The 16084-nt window shown below is 35.9% G+C and overlaps 1 protein-coding gene across 1 annotated transcript in view; it reads left to right on the top strand.

Annotated features, from left to right (window-relative positions):
* Positions 1-16084, top strand: part of galnt17 (polypeptide N-acetylgalactosaminyltransferase 17) — a 180186-nt gene that overhangs the window by 84872 nt on the left and 79230 nt on the right. Inside the window, exon 4 of the mRNA XM_002935801.4 lies at positions 12172-12346. Coding sequence (XP_002935847.1) covers positions 12172-12346 — 175 coding nt within the window. The remainder of the gene's footprint in view (positions 1-12171; positions 12347-16084) is intronic.

The following is a 16084-nucleotide window of genomic DNA, read 5'->3' as shown; positions in this document are numbered from 1 at the left end:
TGGCTCATTTTGGGCACAAGTACAGAGCTTAAAATCATTGAAAAAATAATTAAAACATATATAAACTATACATATTAATCTTGCTGTTCAGTCTATTCAGTTTGAGGTACAAAGTGCAATTGCATTTTGTGCCCTCACATGTAACTAATTTGTACAGTAAAACACATGCTAGCATTTTAAGTTTTTAACTCTGTGTCCATTGTCGTTCCAGAAGTGATATTTGTTAACACATTAAGGAAAATCACGCAGCAGCTTGTGCTCAGTTTACTAAATTTGATGCTCATTGGCCTGCATTGGTAAATTGCACACAAGTTGTGGTGCATATGCAGTATTGTGCTGAACTGTATTGTGGATAAAAAAATATGATGGTTTGCGCCAATATCTTGCACTTCACAGGGGTTTTGTAACTGAACATTGTAGTATTATTGGTTAAACATGTTCTATGAGGCACAGAATGCAAATGGATTTTATAAAATACTTTTAGTGGCACTGAAGTTTTATTGGCAAAGACAGCACTACTCATTATATTTTACTTTAGTGCATTGTGACTGTAAGAAAAACAAACATTAAACGTTGTATTTAAAAACCATTCCATGTATTTAATAGTCAAGATGACTTGCTGCGGTAGTAATTCCTTATTCAGCTTTACAATTTGCCTTGGAGAACACCAGCAATTAAATTCTTTGATTCACACACACTTACTTGTCTTTATTTGCAAAATGTACACCATGCCATGTTTGATTTTTTACTAATTGACAAGAAGTTTCTTTTGCCGTTTGTTCTCCAGTTAAAGGTTATTATACAATACTGTCCAATTGTTCTATAAGAAGCAACGGAAATCCATCTCATTATCTGGAAACATGATGAACAGCAGATGCACTATTCTTCGCATCCTACTACTGCAATATTCTGGAGGGTAGAAGGTTAGCTCATTTTTCCTGTATAAACTAGGGCACCCCTTCAGAGAGTTAAAGAAAAGCTCTACTACTGAGGGAAAATCTAAATTAACTCTATATATAATCACTAAACTAAACTGAATAGAGAAAAAATATACAGAAGCCATTCTATTATCCGAAAACCTGTTTTGCAAAAAGCTCCAGAATAAGGCAACACCATTCCTGATAGTGTTCTATTTAAACATACAATTTCTATTTTTTTATTGATTTGTCTTTTCTCTGTAATAATAAGTCAGAACCCTGTACCTGATGATAACTTGCTTGCAAAACTCCATATTGGTGGCATAGCCAAATAATTTAAATGTTTTTTTAGTAGCCTTAAGGCATAGTGCCCCAAATTATGAAAAATATCTGGTCCCAAGCATTCCAAATACCAGGTACGTGTGCTCATCTAAATGCTATTCATAGGTAGTTGCATCAATACGCACTCACACCTGGCACTGAACCCCTTGTCCTGCCTGCTTTGTTGTATAAGATGCAAGGGAATTAATACCTGCCTTGAGTTGGTGTTACTTTCAGGGCTCACTTTACACAATGCATCTACATACATAATGCTTAATGAATCCTAAGCTAAAGCAGTTTCTGATGATGTAATCAAAACTGTAGCACATCTACTGTACTTTGGTAATCACATGCAAGTTGCACCACATGCTACTTTTCGCCCACTAAATTTGTGGCAAATAATCCTTTTAGACAGGTCCACATGTCCCATAAGGGTCGAATAAAAGTACATGACTGATCTGATTGCATGGATTTCTAAATGTATCACAGAGTAGCAAAATGCTTTCAGTCAGTTATTGCTGAAGGATCACATGACAAGCTCTACTTGCTATCAGGTCATTGGGCTAAATGTTTTGCATAAAATGCCTGCAATGGCCTATAATGCTTTGCCCAAAATAGTTACATAGTTAAGTTGAAAAAAGACCAAAGTCCAACAAGTTCAACCCTTCCAAATAAACCCAAGTGCATATATATGTATATATAAACTGTATATATCCCAATATCTATATAGGTATGGGACCTGTTGTCCAGAATGCGCAGGACCTGGGGATTTCCAGATAAGGGATCTTTCTGTAATTTGGATCTCCATAACTTAAGTCTACTGAAAAATTATTTAAACATTAAATTAACCCAATATGATTATTTTGCCTCTAATGGGGATTAATTTTATCTTAGTTGGGATCAAGTACAAGGTTCTGTTGTATTGTAACAGAGAAAAGGGAAATCATTTTTAAAAATGTGAATTATTTGTTTATAATGGAGTCTATGGGAGATGGCCTTTCTGAACTTTCTGGATAATGGGTTTCCAGATAAGGGATCTCATACCTGTACTAATTGTAGATTTTAGTATCGGAAGGGCATTTCCTTTTATAGAAGAGAAACCACTTTTATATACAGGTCCCATACAAGCACAGGTTCAGCAGATACATACAGTATATATATTTACAGGTATATGCAGTATGTATGGTGAATGCTCTAAAAAAGTTATTTCACAAAAATTAATTGGTGTATATAGTTCTAAAGAATTATCTTTTCCTCCTTTCATAACTATGCCTCTGGCTTCTTTTTTAATATCAAAAATAAACAAAGAATAATCCCAGGTGCTTTGGCATTTGTTTTATTTAGCTTTAGCATTTTGATTTAGCTTTAAAATTATCCCAAATTTCTATTTTTGTGTTAATTGTTATCTCTTCACCTTCAACACATGTACAGTATAACTGCAAACTTAAAAAACTCTTTATTAGTGTAACACTTTCCTGGCACTATATTCTAAGGCAGGGTTATTGGTAGAGACTTGCTAACATGGTAGATATATACTGTAAATGCAGTGACTAAACCTAATGGTTTCTATTAGTGCTACCAATATATGTATACATGTATACTGTACATGTCATTTAACACAGTAACACAAAACCTGTGAATATTTTAACTCACCGTCCATTTAGCATAACAGCCTTCTTGTTTACTCAAGATTAAAGCAAAGTTCCATTCCAAGATCCTTTAAAAGCCCACTTGCTTGTAAAGTTGGTTCCAGGGATTAGTTTACTTTCAGACCGGGACCAGTGTAGGCCTTTGTTATGAAAAGTAGGCATGATGACGATGGATGCATTGAACCACAACAGACTTTATTGTAGGCTTCCCACAGGTGGTACAGGGACAGACAAGAGTTAGTTAACCAGGAACCTGCAGTTACATGAGTAACATTTTACAGAGGATGCTCTCTCATCTTCTTCACCACACACACTAACACAGCATGTCTTCCTTGAAGCCTCTAGTACACCTGTTATGTGGAAGTGCGCAGAGAGCAGTTGTTTTTCTCTCCAACAGCCTTTATCCACTTATTAGCTCACCCTTGTGGAAGTTGAGATATGTGGTCCCAATATATGGGTTCACATATGCAGGCTGTATTTGCGTTGTATGGAAGTCGAGCAGGCAACTTGCCTTTGTTCTCTCCCTTATTGAACACCTCGGTTCAGTGTTAAAGGAACAGTAATACCAAAAATTAAAAGAGCTTTAAAGTAATTAAAATATAATGCACTGTTTCCCTGCAATGGTAAAACCGGTGTGTTTTCTACAGTAACACTACTATAGTTTATATAATAAGCTGTTGTTTAGCCATGGGGGCAGCCATTCAAGCTTAAAAAAAGGAGAAAAGGCACAGGTTACATAGCAGATAACAGATAAGCTCTGTAAAATATAATAGTGTTCTCTGTTACATAGTTACATAGTTACATAGTTACATAGGGTTGAAAAAAGACCAGTGTCCATCAAGTTCAACCCATCCAAGTAAACCCAGCACACTTAACCCACACCTACCAATCTATACACTCACATACATACACTATATATACAACCACTAGTACTAACTGTAGATATTAGTATCACAATAGCCTTGGATATTCTGATTGATCAAGAACTCATCCAGGCCCCTCTTAAAGGCATTAACAGAATCTGCCATTACCACATCACTAGGAAGGGCATTCCATAACCTCACTGCCCTCACCGTGAAAAACCACCTACGCTGCTTCAAATGGAAGCTCCTTTCCTCTAATCTAAAGGGGTGACCTCTGGTGCGCTGATTGTTTTTATGGGAAAAAAGAACATCCCCAACTGCCTATAATCCCCTCTAATGTACTTGTACAGAGTAATCATGTCCCCTCGCAAGTGCCTCTTTTCCAGAGAAAACAACCCCAACCTTGACAGTCTCACCTCATAGTTAAAATCTTCCATCCCCTTAACCAGTTTAGTTGCACGTCTCTGCACTCTCTCCAGCTCATTAATATCCTTCTTAAGGACTGGAGCCCAAAACTGCACTGCATACTCAAGGTGAGGCCTTACCAGGGACCTATAAAGGGGCAAAATTATGTTCTCATCCCTTGAGTCAATGCCCTTTTTTATACAAGACAGCACTTTATTTGCTTTAGTAGCCACAGAATGACACTGCCTGGAATTAGACAACTTGTTATCAACAAAAACCCCTAGATCCTTCTCCATTAAGGAAACCCCCAACACACTACCATTCAGTAGATAGTTTGCGTTTATATTATTTCTACCAAAGTGCATAACTTTGCACTTATCAACATTGAACCTCATTTTCCAGTTTGCTGCCCAGTTATCTAATTTTGTCAAATCGCTCTGCAAAGCGGCAGCATCCTGCATGGAACTTATAGTTTTGCACAATTTAGTGTCATCAGCAAAAATAGAAACTGTTATCTGCTATGTGCCTGTGCCTTTTCTCCATTGAATGGCTGCCCCCATGGCTATACAGCAGAGTATTTATATAAACTATAGTAGCCTTCTGAAGCAAATACACAACTTTTACCAGTGCAGAGCAACAGTACATGATATTTTAATTACTTTTATACACTTTCATTTTATGGTGTTACTGTTCCTTTAAGGCTTGTTTGTGTCTACTTATCTGTGGTGTTTGATTTAGTGCCAACTTCTGGAAGTGTATTTGTTATCTTTTCACTACTGTTCTCCTTTTCTGGTCTTGGCTCAAGTGAAGTCATTACACCATCTCATAAGTCTTCAATAAAGCTTACACTGTGGGCTTATCAACACCTTATTAATCCTTGGATCCAGAAACCTATATTCCTTGGAATTCTCAGTGTATCCAAAAAGGATACCTTCCACTGCCCAATTTTGCAGTTTGCTGTGTTTCTCTTCTGGAATGTACACAAAAGCTTTGCACAAAAAAACTCAGATGTGTTTCACAGCTGGTTTATCACTGTAACAGGGCTTATATAGTGTTTTCATGACAGAGTATCTGTTTTGTAGGTAAGTACAGTAGCTGTGATTGCTGTTTCACCCCAGTATTTTTTGGATGGTCGGAATCAGTCAGCATACATCTGAGCTGGATTGTGCATTGGCCCATATTCCAACTTGGCCATCTATACTGTAGGCATACCTCCCAACCGTCCCGCTTTCAGCGGGACAGTCTCGATATTTATAGCACTACCCGCTGTACCGGATTCATTGTTAGATGTCCCGCTTCTCAGCATTGCCATTTAATTGATTGCTGTGCCTGCTCTGCTCCAGGGAAAAAAGCCCGCCCCTTAATTCTTGAATCTCCCCTGCTACCTCAAGCTCACAGGTTTACCTTCATGTTTAATTGTCCTGGCAGGAGCATTTGTGACAGGCAAGGGTCAACTATTGGCATTGGCGCGCATTCCTCTCCTTGCTCCTGCTCACCAGGTTCAGGGGCTGGGAGTGCTCTCTGTCTTTTATCAGGCAGAAGAGGCTGCTGCCTTTATTTGTGTGCTGGGCATTTTCACCTTTTCACCCCTAACATATATCTCTCACTCCTGGGAATCTCTGCATGCAGGAGAATAGAAGACAGAGGTATCGCTGATCCGGTTCATAAAATATAGCAGACATTTAAAAGGGGCCCTTATAAGTTTGGGAATCTTAGGCTGGCCTTGTTAATATGGCTAGAAATTCTAGTGGTACATTAATATTGTATTGCTTTCAACTGATTAAGAATGGATGGAAATAACATAGTTTTATGTACCACTGGAATTGGCCCTGTTTATAACTTTGGAAAATGCACAGAACTGTTGGCATGTCTGAAGTTGATATGCCCTTTATCAGTTTCATTTAGTAATTTTACTGGCATGTCTGGGGTTAATATGCCCTTTATCAATTTAATGTAGTCATACTGGCACGTTTGAAGTTAGGGATCCTCCTTTTATAGTTTCCTGAAGGGGAATTCCGCTTACAAGACAACCTTAGTGGTTGGTGCCACCTAGAGGCGAACTAAATGAAGTCTAACTATATACACCATAATAAATTGTATTTCACATTTCCTTGGACCAATTATGTAAAATGTTGTAATGCCCCTTTTCAGAACAAGAGCTATCTGGGAGGCAGCTTCAATTTATGTCAATAAGAAACAGCATGGGTGATTTAAGGACTTATCTGTACCCTTGTCTTAAAGAATGCAGAGAATAACTGATTGTAAGTAACTGGACTAGGTGTGAACTTTAATCACATTACTTCCTCAGTACACACCACACATATTTATTTACTTAAAGTCTACAAACCATACAATCTGCAAACTATACAAAACCATTTTATTAAATGTGCAGATTAAGTAGTGGAGTAATGCAGAGCAAATAGAAGTGGGAATATAGCTCTGGGTATCAATTTATCACGTTTTGGCAGGAAATTATTTGAAATTTCTTTTTTATGACCTTTTCAGTCTGTAGGGTTGATTCTAAAGCCATTTAGTTTTCTTTACAGTTGTCTGTAAGTTACTTTAAAATGGAGTGAATACTATCTAAAAGCATTCAATTAGATAACAAAAAGAACCTCAAGGGCAGTAGCATCGTCTGCAAACCAGAAACTCTTGCAGAACACATACACGTGGAAAATTGCCATTATAACAATAATATCCCTTCTGTATGTGAAACTTCTGCTTTTAAATTGGATTTTCTCCCTGTGCTTCTAACCAGATGGATCTGGCACCTGAGGGAAATTGATATTGTGAACAGGTACAATAGGAAATGCTCTCTAATAGCCATTTTCTAAAGCAAAAGTAGACTCCATTTAATAGGCACTTTCCAGTTTTAGGGTATGTAACCCTTGGCTTGATCTGGATCTAACCAACTTTACTATGGTGAATACACAGTTAAAAGTTTATATAAACAATTATTTTGGAGGTAATGATGATGATTAATTAATTTATTTGTAGGTGAAAAAAGCAGTTAAGCTGCTATCAATATCAATTCTGCTAGGGCCTGCTTTAATACATTTATAATGTATTAAAGCAGAAGTGAAGTCCCATGTGCATGCTCATTTAGATTATTTTTGGTTTACAAACTTTGTAATTTTATGTAATTCTATTATTATTATAATTACAATTAATAATTAATTATAATTGTTGTATGGACAGCACAGTGGCTAGAATTTCAGCCTTGCAGCTTGGAGGTCCTGAGTTCAATCCCAACCAGGGGACAATCTGCAAGGAGTTTGTATGTTCTCCCCTTGTCTGTGTGGGTTTGCTCTGGGTTCTCTGGATTCCTCCAAACACCGCACAGGTTGATTGGCTTCTGGCTAAATTGTGTGAGTATGATAGAAACCTTAGATTTTAAGGTCCACTAGTGCAGGGAAAGATGCATGGAAAGTGCTTCAGTATTGTTAGCACTTTATAAATACCAGGATTTTTTTTTTTAATAAATTAAAATACTATGATTTGGACACTCAAATGCAATATATAAGATTTCAAACTTAATGCATATAAATTATGTGATATTTAAATTACTTAACCAGACTGGGAGGCAAAAATAACCTAGGACTACTTGTGAAATATACTGACAATGCAGAATAATGTTTTTTTTATAGCCACACAGGCAACTACTGTAGCTTTGGTTGATACCTGACTGATTGCAGGCAAGCATTCAATTTTAGAGAAACACAATGTGTGTGTAGTCGTACCTGATGAAAGTGATGCAAAACTTAAAATCAGTGTACAATAGCCAGATCTCTACCTTCCTCTGTATTTTGTAGGACATGTTAAGTGCTGAATTCATTATCCTTGAAACTGACTTTTCTCTATACAGATTGCTGTAGTGTGTGACCTTCTGAGCGATTTGTGCTTCAGCGATTTTACCGGATTTTCTCTTTACAGGAATTTTCTCTTTACAGGTATTTTTCTGGCTTCTCTGTAGTTCAGTTTTTTACCATTTTCAGTGCTCCGTGGATCAGGATTTGCACAGGCTTTCACTGTGATGATCCATTACAAGTATTGGTTCTGCTCCAACATTACAAGTATTGGTTCTGCTCCAACATTACAAGTATTGGTTCTGCTCCAACATTACAAGTAGTGCTTCTGCTCCAACATTACAAGTAGTGCTTCTGCTCCAACATTACAAGTAGTGCTTCTGCTCCAACATTACAAGTAGTGCTTCTGCTCCAACATTACAAGTAGTGCTTCTGCTCCAACATAATGTTAATAATACAAAACATGGCAGACATGTCAGTTCCTCTAGACCCAACTACTGTATGTTGTTGCTTAACCAGATAGAGGAGCTTTCCTCCAGGAAAGCAGCCCAAATGTTATAAATTCTCTGTATATATGCCAAAAAAAATTGATTGCCTTGAAGTAAAATACTGCTGGCGGCCTGACACTTAGAGATATGGGCAGACCTTATTCGTAAGGTCTTCCCAGTGTATAAACTGACCTATATGAGTAAGGGTTGCCCCACAAAAATGTTAGAAGATCTGGGGACTGTGGGTAGAACTTATTGGGTAGAAAACATAGACTAGTTGCAACCTGGTTAAAGATACAGTACTTTACTTTGTACTTTATATTTCTATGCAATGTGTATTGCATGTAGCCCTTTAAAATGAACCTGGTAACATGTTCTGTACTTTGTGAATTTAATTTAGATGCTGAAAATTTTGGAATGTTTTAAGCATGGTATTAGTTACATTAGTTTAAAGTACATTGCTTTTTTAACAGACCAATAGTTCAGTTACAGATAATAATACCACCAGGATAATGCATTAAAAAAGAACATGCCTGGTTTTAAACAGCTGACCAATTAATTCTACCAGTTGATTGGTTGCTATTGGTTACTAGATAAATAGCAAACTTAATATTTATTACATTCCCCCCTATAAATATTGCCATTTTGTTACTGATTTCCTATGACAGCAAATTAATTAATAAGTAAGAATATTGATAGACTTGCATTCTTACCAACACAGAAATTGAAACTGAAGGCGCGCAAGAGGGTCATTATTATCAGTTATAATTATAGCTGTTTCATATTACTGTCTTGCAGGGCTACTAGGGTCCTGAGTTTCACTCAGAAAAGGGCACTATATGTACAGAGCTGTCATATCACAAAAATTTCACTCTCTTGACTCTTAATTATTTGTGACAATTTTTGTGAGATAATAACATTCGATCAATAGCTTTGTACCTGGATGCACGGGGATAAACCAAGTCTGAAGCTGTTCTTCAGCACATCAGCTCTCAATATCTCTGGGGTGCAAATGCCAAATGCCCAGTTCCTAAATGCCAGTGTAATGCACTTAAATATATTGCCCCATTTAACACTGTTCCCTTCCATACACCAAGAATCACTTCTCATGCCATCATCCCAGATTGTCTCAACTAGAGAATGTCTGTGACCTGCTTGACTTGCAAAAGGGAACACCTGAAAACTGCTGTCTCACAATAGAGGTGCAAGTTGCTACATGGTAACACAACAAATAACAAATTGCAGATGTCTCACACTTCACAGCAATAGGGTAGCTCTCTAAAACCCTTGTATCTCTCAACCTTTTTACACGTCTCCCAGAACATACATTGCTTCTGTTACTTGTCACAAAAAACAGTGCTGCTAACATCTAGCAAAGAAAACTGAATTTTCTTTTAACTTCCAGTAGAAGTGATGAAATATAAACCTTTCTATTGCCTGTATTTCATGGCATCAACCTCTGGATTTAAGTTTTAGGGGGCAAAAGATACAACTTGTGCTTTTTTGAGAGTACATAAATGAGTCCCTCTCCTCCCATGAATCTATATTTCTTTGAATAAAAGACAATATTAGACTCGTCATTGCTGTTACCAAATGGCATTACTTGTTACAGATATGTATTATTACCATATTTATATAACTATATAGACATATTTATATAGATGTACATTTTTTTGTTACTTTAATGTGGGAAATAATGGCAATATAAATTACACCACTTAATATCAGGTATTGATGTAAATGAATGTAGGTGGCAAAGAATATCAAGAGTAAAAAAAGTGATGTCAAATTCTGCATTAAAAGCAGGACTCAAGACACATTTGGATAAAATCAATATACAACTTCATAAATAGTTGGTATTTTACACAGTGGTGATGTTTTTCTGTTATATTTGTCTGTGTCTTTAAGTGATATTATATGGGCATGTGCTATTAATGCAGTAGTTTTTTTTTAGAGTGTCTGTTCTCAGTGTCGGAGTGGAGCCCAACTCTGTAGAACAGATGCCCTCGGCACCTGTTGTATCCCCTCAAGTGTGCATATATTATACTTATTTTAGTCTCCTCTGGGGAGGGAGCTCAGTTGGGGAATGCCAGCGGGATCGTGGGGGATGGCAGGGCCCATGAGGGCTGGGCCCACTGGGTTTTTTCCTATTCTGCCTGTTCTGCTATGTTTCCCTCTCTCTTGTATAGCAGAGTCGCACCCTGTGTTTGAGGATAAGATTTTCATTGCTGAATAAAACTTACAGAAAGTTGCTGATAATGTGCTGCCTGATAATGTGCTGTTTCTGCAGCCTTAATAATTAACAGAAGCCCTAACACTGAAAGGCTGAACAAAAAAGTTTTGTGTATTTTAACTCTTACTTACACGCCCACACAGACACAAACACGAATATATATATATATATATATATATATATATATTATCCAGAGCTTCACATGTTTAAATTACAGACAATCTAAAGACTTTAAAGGCATAACTACAAATGAGATTTTGTTGGATGTGGTCAAATTAGCAGATCACATTCTACAAGCTGGATGTAGTTGCACACATCTAAAAATAAGGGAACTGAAATCTAATCTGTAAACTACTAGAAAGATTTTCCAACCAACACGTCTGTCAGAAAGGAACGTTGCATGCTGCATTCCCATAAAGTGTTATAGACATTTGCTTCTTGCTGAAATACATTGACTATCATCGAAAAACAAGAAACTATACAACTTTATCAGACAAGATTTGACATTACAGCATGGTTGATTAGATTTCTTGCATAGTGTTACATAACAAGATCCTGTGAATCAGATACATTTTGAGTCACAAAATCTGACATGTATGTATCTCCAGTGTAGTTCTGCCCTTATAATAACACTACACTTCATTGATATTGATTTTTGATTTGTTACGATAAATCTATTAAAAAGATGCTAGAATATTTTATTTCCCTGCACTCAAAAAATTTAATATATATTGTACTGTTCAAAATAGCCTTTTTAACACATAAGCCAATGATATTAAAGCATCTATTCACACAGAATACATTTGAATGGGAGTAATGGTGAGGCTATGCATGCAAGATGCTTCCATAAAGCTTCCATAGTTTACATACATACTCTGTTCTTTGTTTTTATGATATTGAACGGTTTTTGTTTACAACAAAGATTTTCAATTGTACAGTTACCCAAACTTCCAGCCACAACTGCCCTAAGATGGCCATATATGTAATGTTGTATGATTTTTAATACAGAACAATCCGACCAATATGCATGTTCCAGGGATATTAAAAAGTTTGTCAATCAGGCAAAATCAGCATGGTGCATAGGCAGATGAGGAAGGGAGTAGGAGATGGAGGTCCTCTTCAGTTCTTGCTGTTGCAATCATTTGGCAAATTGACCTTAACAAGCAAAACAAATGAAGGGATGCCATAAAATGCATGACCTCTTGTGTGGTATTAGTCCATTCAGGCTGTGGATCAAGTGTATGGTCTGGCAGGTCTGACTTTCTAAGTTAGGTAAGTTGTGCAAGGAAGTTTGATTCTTTCCTTGGAAATGTGTATGTCAGTATCCATTTAAAGTATTTTGGAGTAAAGAGATTTTTATAAACATGGTTGGTAAACATGAAGAAGCAATCATAAATATTTTGGTAAAAAAGCAGTTGATTTCATACCAATACCCTAATGAAAATGCAGTCTGCTTATAATTCTTTTTCATGTTTCTTTTTTTCCACAGAAGAGTTAAAGGGTCCTTTGGAAGAATATGTTCACAAGAGATATCCAGGTTTAGTTAAAGTTGTCCGAAATCAGAAAAGGGAAGGGCTGATTCGAGCTCGGATAGAAGGCTGGAAAGCCGCTACTGGACAAGTCACTGGTTTTTTTGATGCTCATGTAGAATTCACTGCTGGCTGGTAGGTTATAAATTCTTGCTCATAATGAAAAACGTACAAACTATTTTTCATTTTACTCAGCAGTTAGTTTAATACAGTGTACAGTATTATTTATCATTTGCATATCCTTTCTAAAGCTTTTGTATATAAAAAGGTTTGCAGCAAACTTTGCTCTTAGGGAACCCTGTAATTAAAACCATTGGGTACAGCTGATAGAGGGTACAGGGCAAAGTCCATAGTTTACTAACTGCAGTGGTTAGTACTCTGTTTGCTACTGTATGTTGCCTACAGGTGCCTATAGACTGCAGTAAACCAAAGTGGCTTTTGCATGTCATATTACCTCAAGGTCCTTTGTTTACATGTACCCTGCCTCTGCCTTGTTCTGTGGATTTATGGACAGGAGCTGGATCTCTTCTAATGCTAGTAGTTATACCAATGCTTACCTTAAACATTTTTTTCTTCTGTTTTTTTTCTTGCTGTGTGTTTATAGAGCCAAGAACATATACTTACACCCAAGATTACCTTTAGTAAACCTTTTTGCTGGTATACTCTAGTTATTAGACTAAAAACTACCATGAATTTATAAGCATCTTAAAGGAGAAGGAAAGGCATTTTGGCATTTTATTGCCAATAAATTAGTGACAATAGTGCAAGCTAGACCGCTATATTTACACTGTAAAAAGTTTCTAAAGGAAGGAGAAGGACGAAAGGGAGGGGGAAAGGAGAGAGGAGCAAACTGAGCAGACTTGTGCCTGTGCCCTGAAGTATTTTTCTGAGAGTGAAAAATCCCACACAGCAGAACATCTGTACACAAAAGAAAGAAAGAAATTCAGTGTTTATTTTGGTAGTGCATATTTTTTGTGAGTGCTTATGGCTGTATTTACATAGACCTTTCTGATAAAGCTTACTTAGTTTTTACCTTTCTTTCTCCTTTAAATATTTAGCCTGTTCATGTATATCATAATCTTATACATTCCTATACATTCCAAATCCAAAGAGACTATATATTCTAGCCCAAATACAAAACTAGAAAACATAATGAGCTTATGTGACCAATTAAAGTTTGGATTTTCAATCAGGCCTTCTAAAGGGACAGAAAGCAACATTTCAGGAAAAAGCTAAGCTCTCAGCTCTACATCAGTAAGAAAGTTCCTTTCTATTTCCAAGGTCACCAGAAAACCCACATTTACATCTGTGGTACCCATAAATAACTGCCATCAGATTTACATAATAGTATCAAAAATTAGACAGCATTCACACCTAAGACTTGTGCAGATTAATGCAATTAAGATGTTTTAGAGGCATATTAACTATTTATCAGTGTGCTGGAGCATCTTATAATCTCATTTACAGTGTGGTTGTCTTTTAATTCAGAGAGGAAATTATCCATCAGTGAAAATATAGCTTTTTAATATTATTGTTTTTTTTTTATTCTTGGCTGTTACTGTATACTCTTTGATGTTACTGTATATTTCAGTTTTCAACTTGTTTGCAGCACATATCAGCCTTACTTTACTTAATGCTCACTTGTACTATATATATAAAAATCTCAAAAAATCTTTGTTTAAATACCAATATAGCAACAGAAGAGGTCATATTGTGCAATATGGCCACCTACTAAAAAAATGTTTCTGTTTAACAGACCAACTGTGATGCAAATAACATTGCTTAATGATATGTCAAAACTGACCCCTTCATGCCCAGATGGTTGAGCAGTAATGTAAAAATAGTTCATTTGCAAAAATGGCTCTTCCCTTAACTGATAACTGATTATTTGGCTGGAAGAGCACAGTCTACATAGTTCTGTCTGGAATGGAATATAAAAACACATTCTTTGGAATTACATACATAAGAAAAGAGCCAAGACAGCAAGCAGAAGGAAATCATAAAAGGATATTTCAGAATCTTATTATTTGAAAAAGGTTTCTACTATGTGTGTAAGACTAAAACCTGAAGATTTCACAACAGCAATATAAATAGTACAGGTATGAAAAATAGTAAAAATAGTTCATTGTGCACAAACTGATTTTTCCTAACAACTGCTAATACATACCGTAATGATATTACCTGTACATGGGCATCAGTGGAGAACCTTTATTTATAACCAAGTGATCATAGGCCATAAATATCCCATACTTACTGTACAGTTTTGAGCACATATAAAATGTGTTTGACAATAATAACCATTTATCCTCTATATATTTATTTAGAAACATGAACTCAATAAATGAGGCACAGTAGTTTTGTTTTAGGGGAAATCCAGAGACTGGATGGTTTCATAATCATATTTTAATGACATACCTTAATAGAACATTTGGTATACTGCAAAATTTGATGTGTACATTCTAGGGTTGATGTTACTTTTATGTTTTAAGCAGGGCACTCCTATGTTCTGCCTTAGAATTATTTCTTCTTATTAATGGCATTCAAAATTGTACCTAAATGCTAACTGAAGAAAAAATATGCAAGATTAATATTGCTGGATTATATGGTTATAGTATTAGTGCTAGTTAAAATACTAGCACTATATAGTAGAATAAAAAAAGAAAGGTCTTGTCATTGTATTAGCACTGTGGAAGGCTGAAATAGCTGTTGGCTAAGCCAACTTCACTGTACAAGTTACATCTCTCAACTAGATTTGTAGATGACTGCTTTTTTATGTAAAAAATGCATATTTAAAAAAAAATTGAAAATTAAGAACATGTTTTAAATTTTTTTCAAAGATATTGTTAATTAGATTAGAATAATACACTGAGAATTCTGTTTCATGTTGTCCATTAAGACATACTTAATAGTGGCATACTTTTTAAAGGAATACAGTCATGGGAAGACATGTTTTTTTCAAAACGCATCCGTTAATAGAGTTAATAAAGTTTCTCTAGCAGAATCCTGCATTGAAATCTGTTTTTCAAACACACAAACTGATTTTTTTTATATTTAATTTTGAGATTTCAAAAAAAATATGGGGCTAACCATATTTGTCATTTCCCAGGGTGCCACAGCCTTGTGACTTGTGCTCTGATAAACTTCAGTCACACTTTTACTAATGAACTGCAAGTTGGAGTGATATCACCCTCCTCCCTTTCCCCCCAGCAGCCGATCATCAGAAAAATTGGAAGGGAGCAAGATAGCAGCTCCCAGTAGATATCAGAATAGCACTCAATAGTAAGAAATCCAAGTCCTGCTTGGGACTCCTCCAGTTACATGGGACTAGGAGAAACAATAGGTTACCTGAAAGCAGTTCTAATGTGTAGCGCTGGCTCATTCTGAAAGCTCAGACTCAGGCACAATGCACTGAGATGGTGCCTACACACCAATATTACAACTAAAAAAAAATACATTTGTTGCTCCAAGAATTAAATGTTTAATGGCAGAGGGAATTATTTACTATGTAAACAGTGTAAAAAAACAGTAAAAATTAAGTTAATAATAAGGTTTACATACAATTCCCAGTTCCACAAAGTATAACATGTTATCATCTGTCTAATTTGTAATAACCATAGACTTGCTTGTGTTTATGTCTTGTATAGCTCTGCATACATTTGTGGTGGTATACATACATAAATAAATACAAACAAAATAAATACAAAAAATAAAAAAGGGATTGCAGAAAACCATATGAGTTTAACTGAATATAAAAGGGAAATTATTGGAAGAAACAGAAGAAATCACAAGGAAAACAATCCTTTTTTGATTGGTGGTTCATTTAAATAGGTTAACAAACATATTACTTATATTATATGTGAATAAAAAAATATC

The sequence above is a fragment of the Xenopus tropicalis genome, chromosome 2 (assembly GCF_000004195.4).
Source record: "Xenopus tropicalis strain Nigerian chromosome 2, UCB_Xtro_10.0, whole genome shotgun sequence".
In the NCBI taxonomy this organism is placed as follows: Eukaryota; Metazoa; Chordata; class Amphibia; order Anura; family Pipidae; genus Xenopus; species Xenopus tropicalis.
This window is presented reverse-complemented; position numbering and strand designations above follow the sequence as displayed.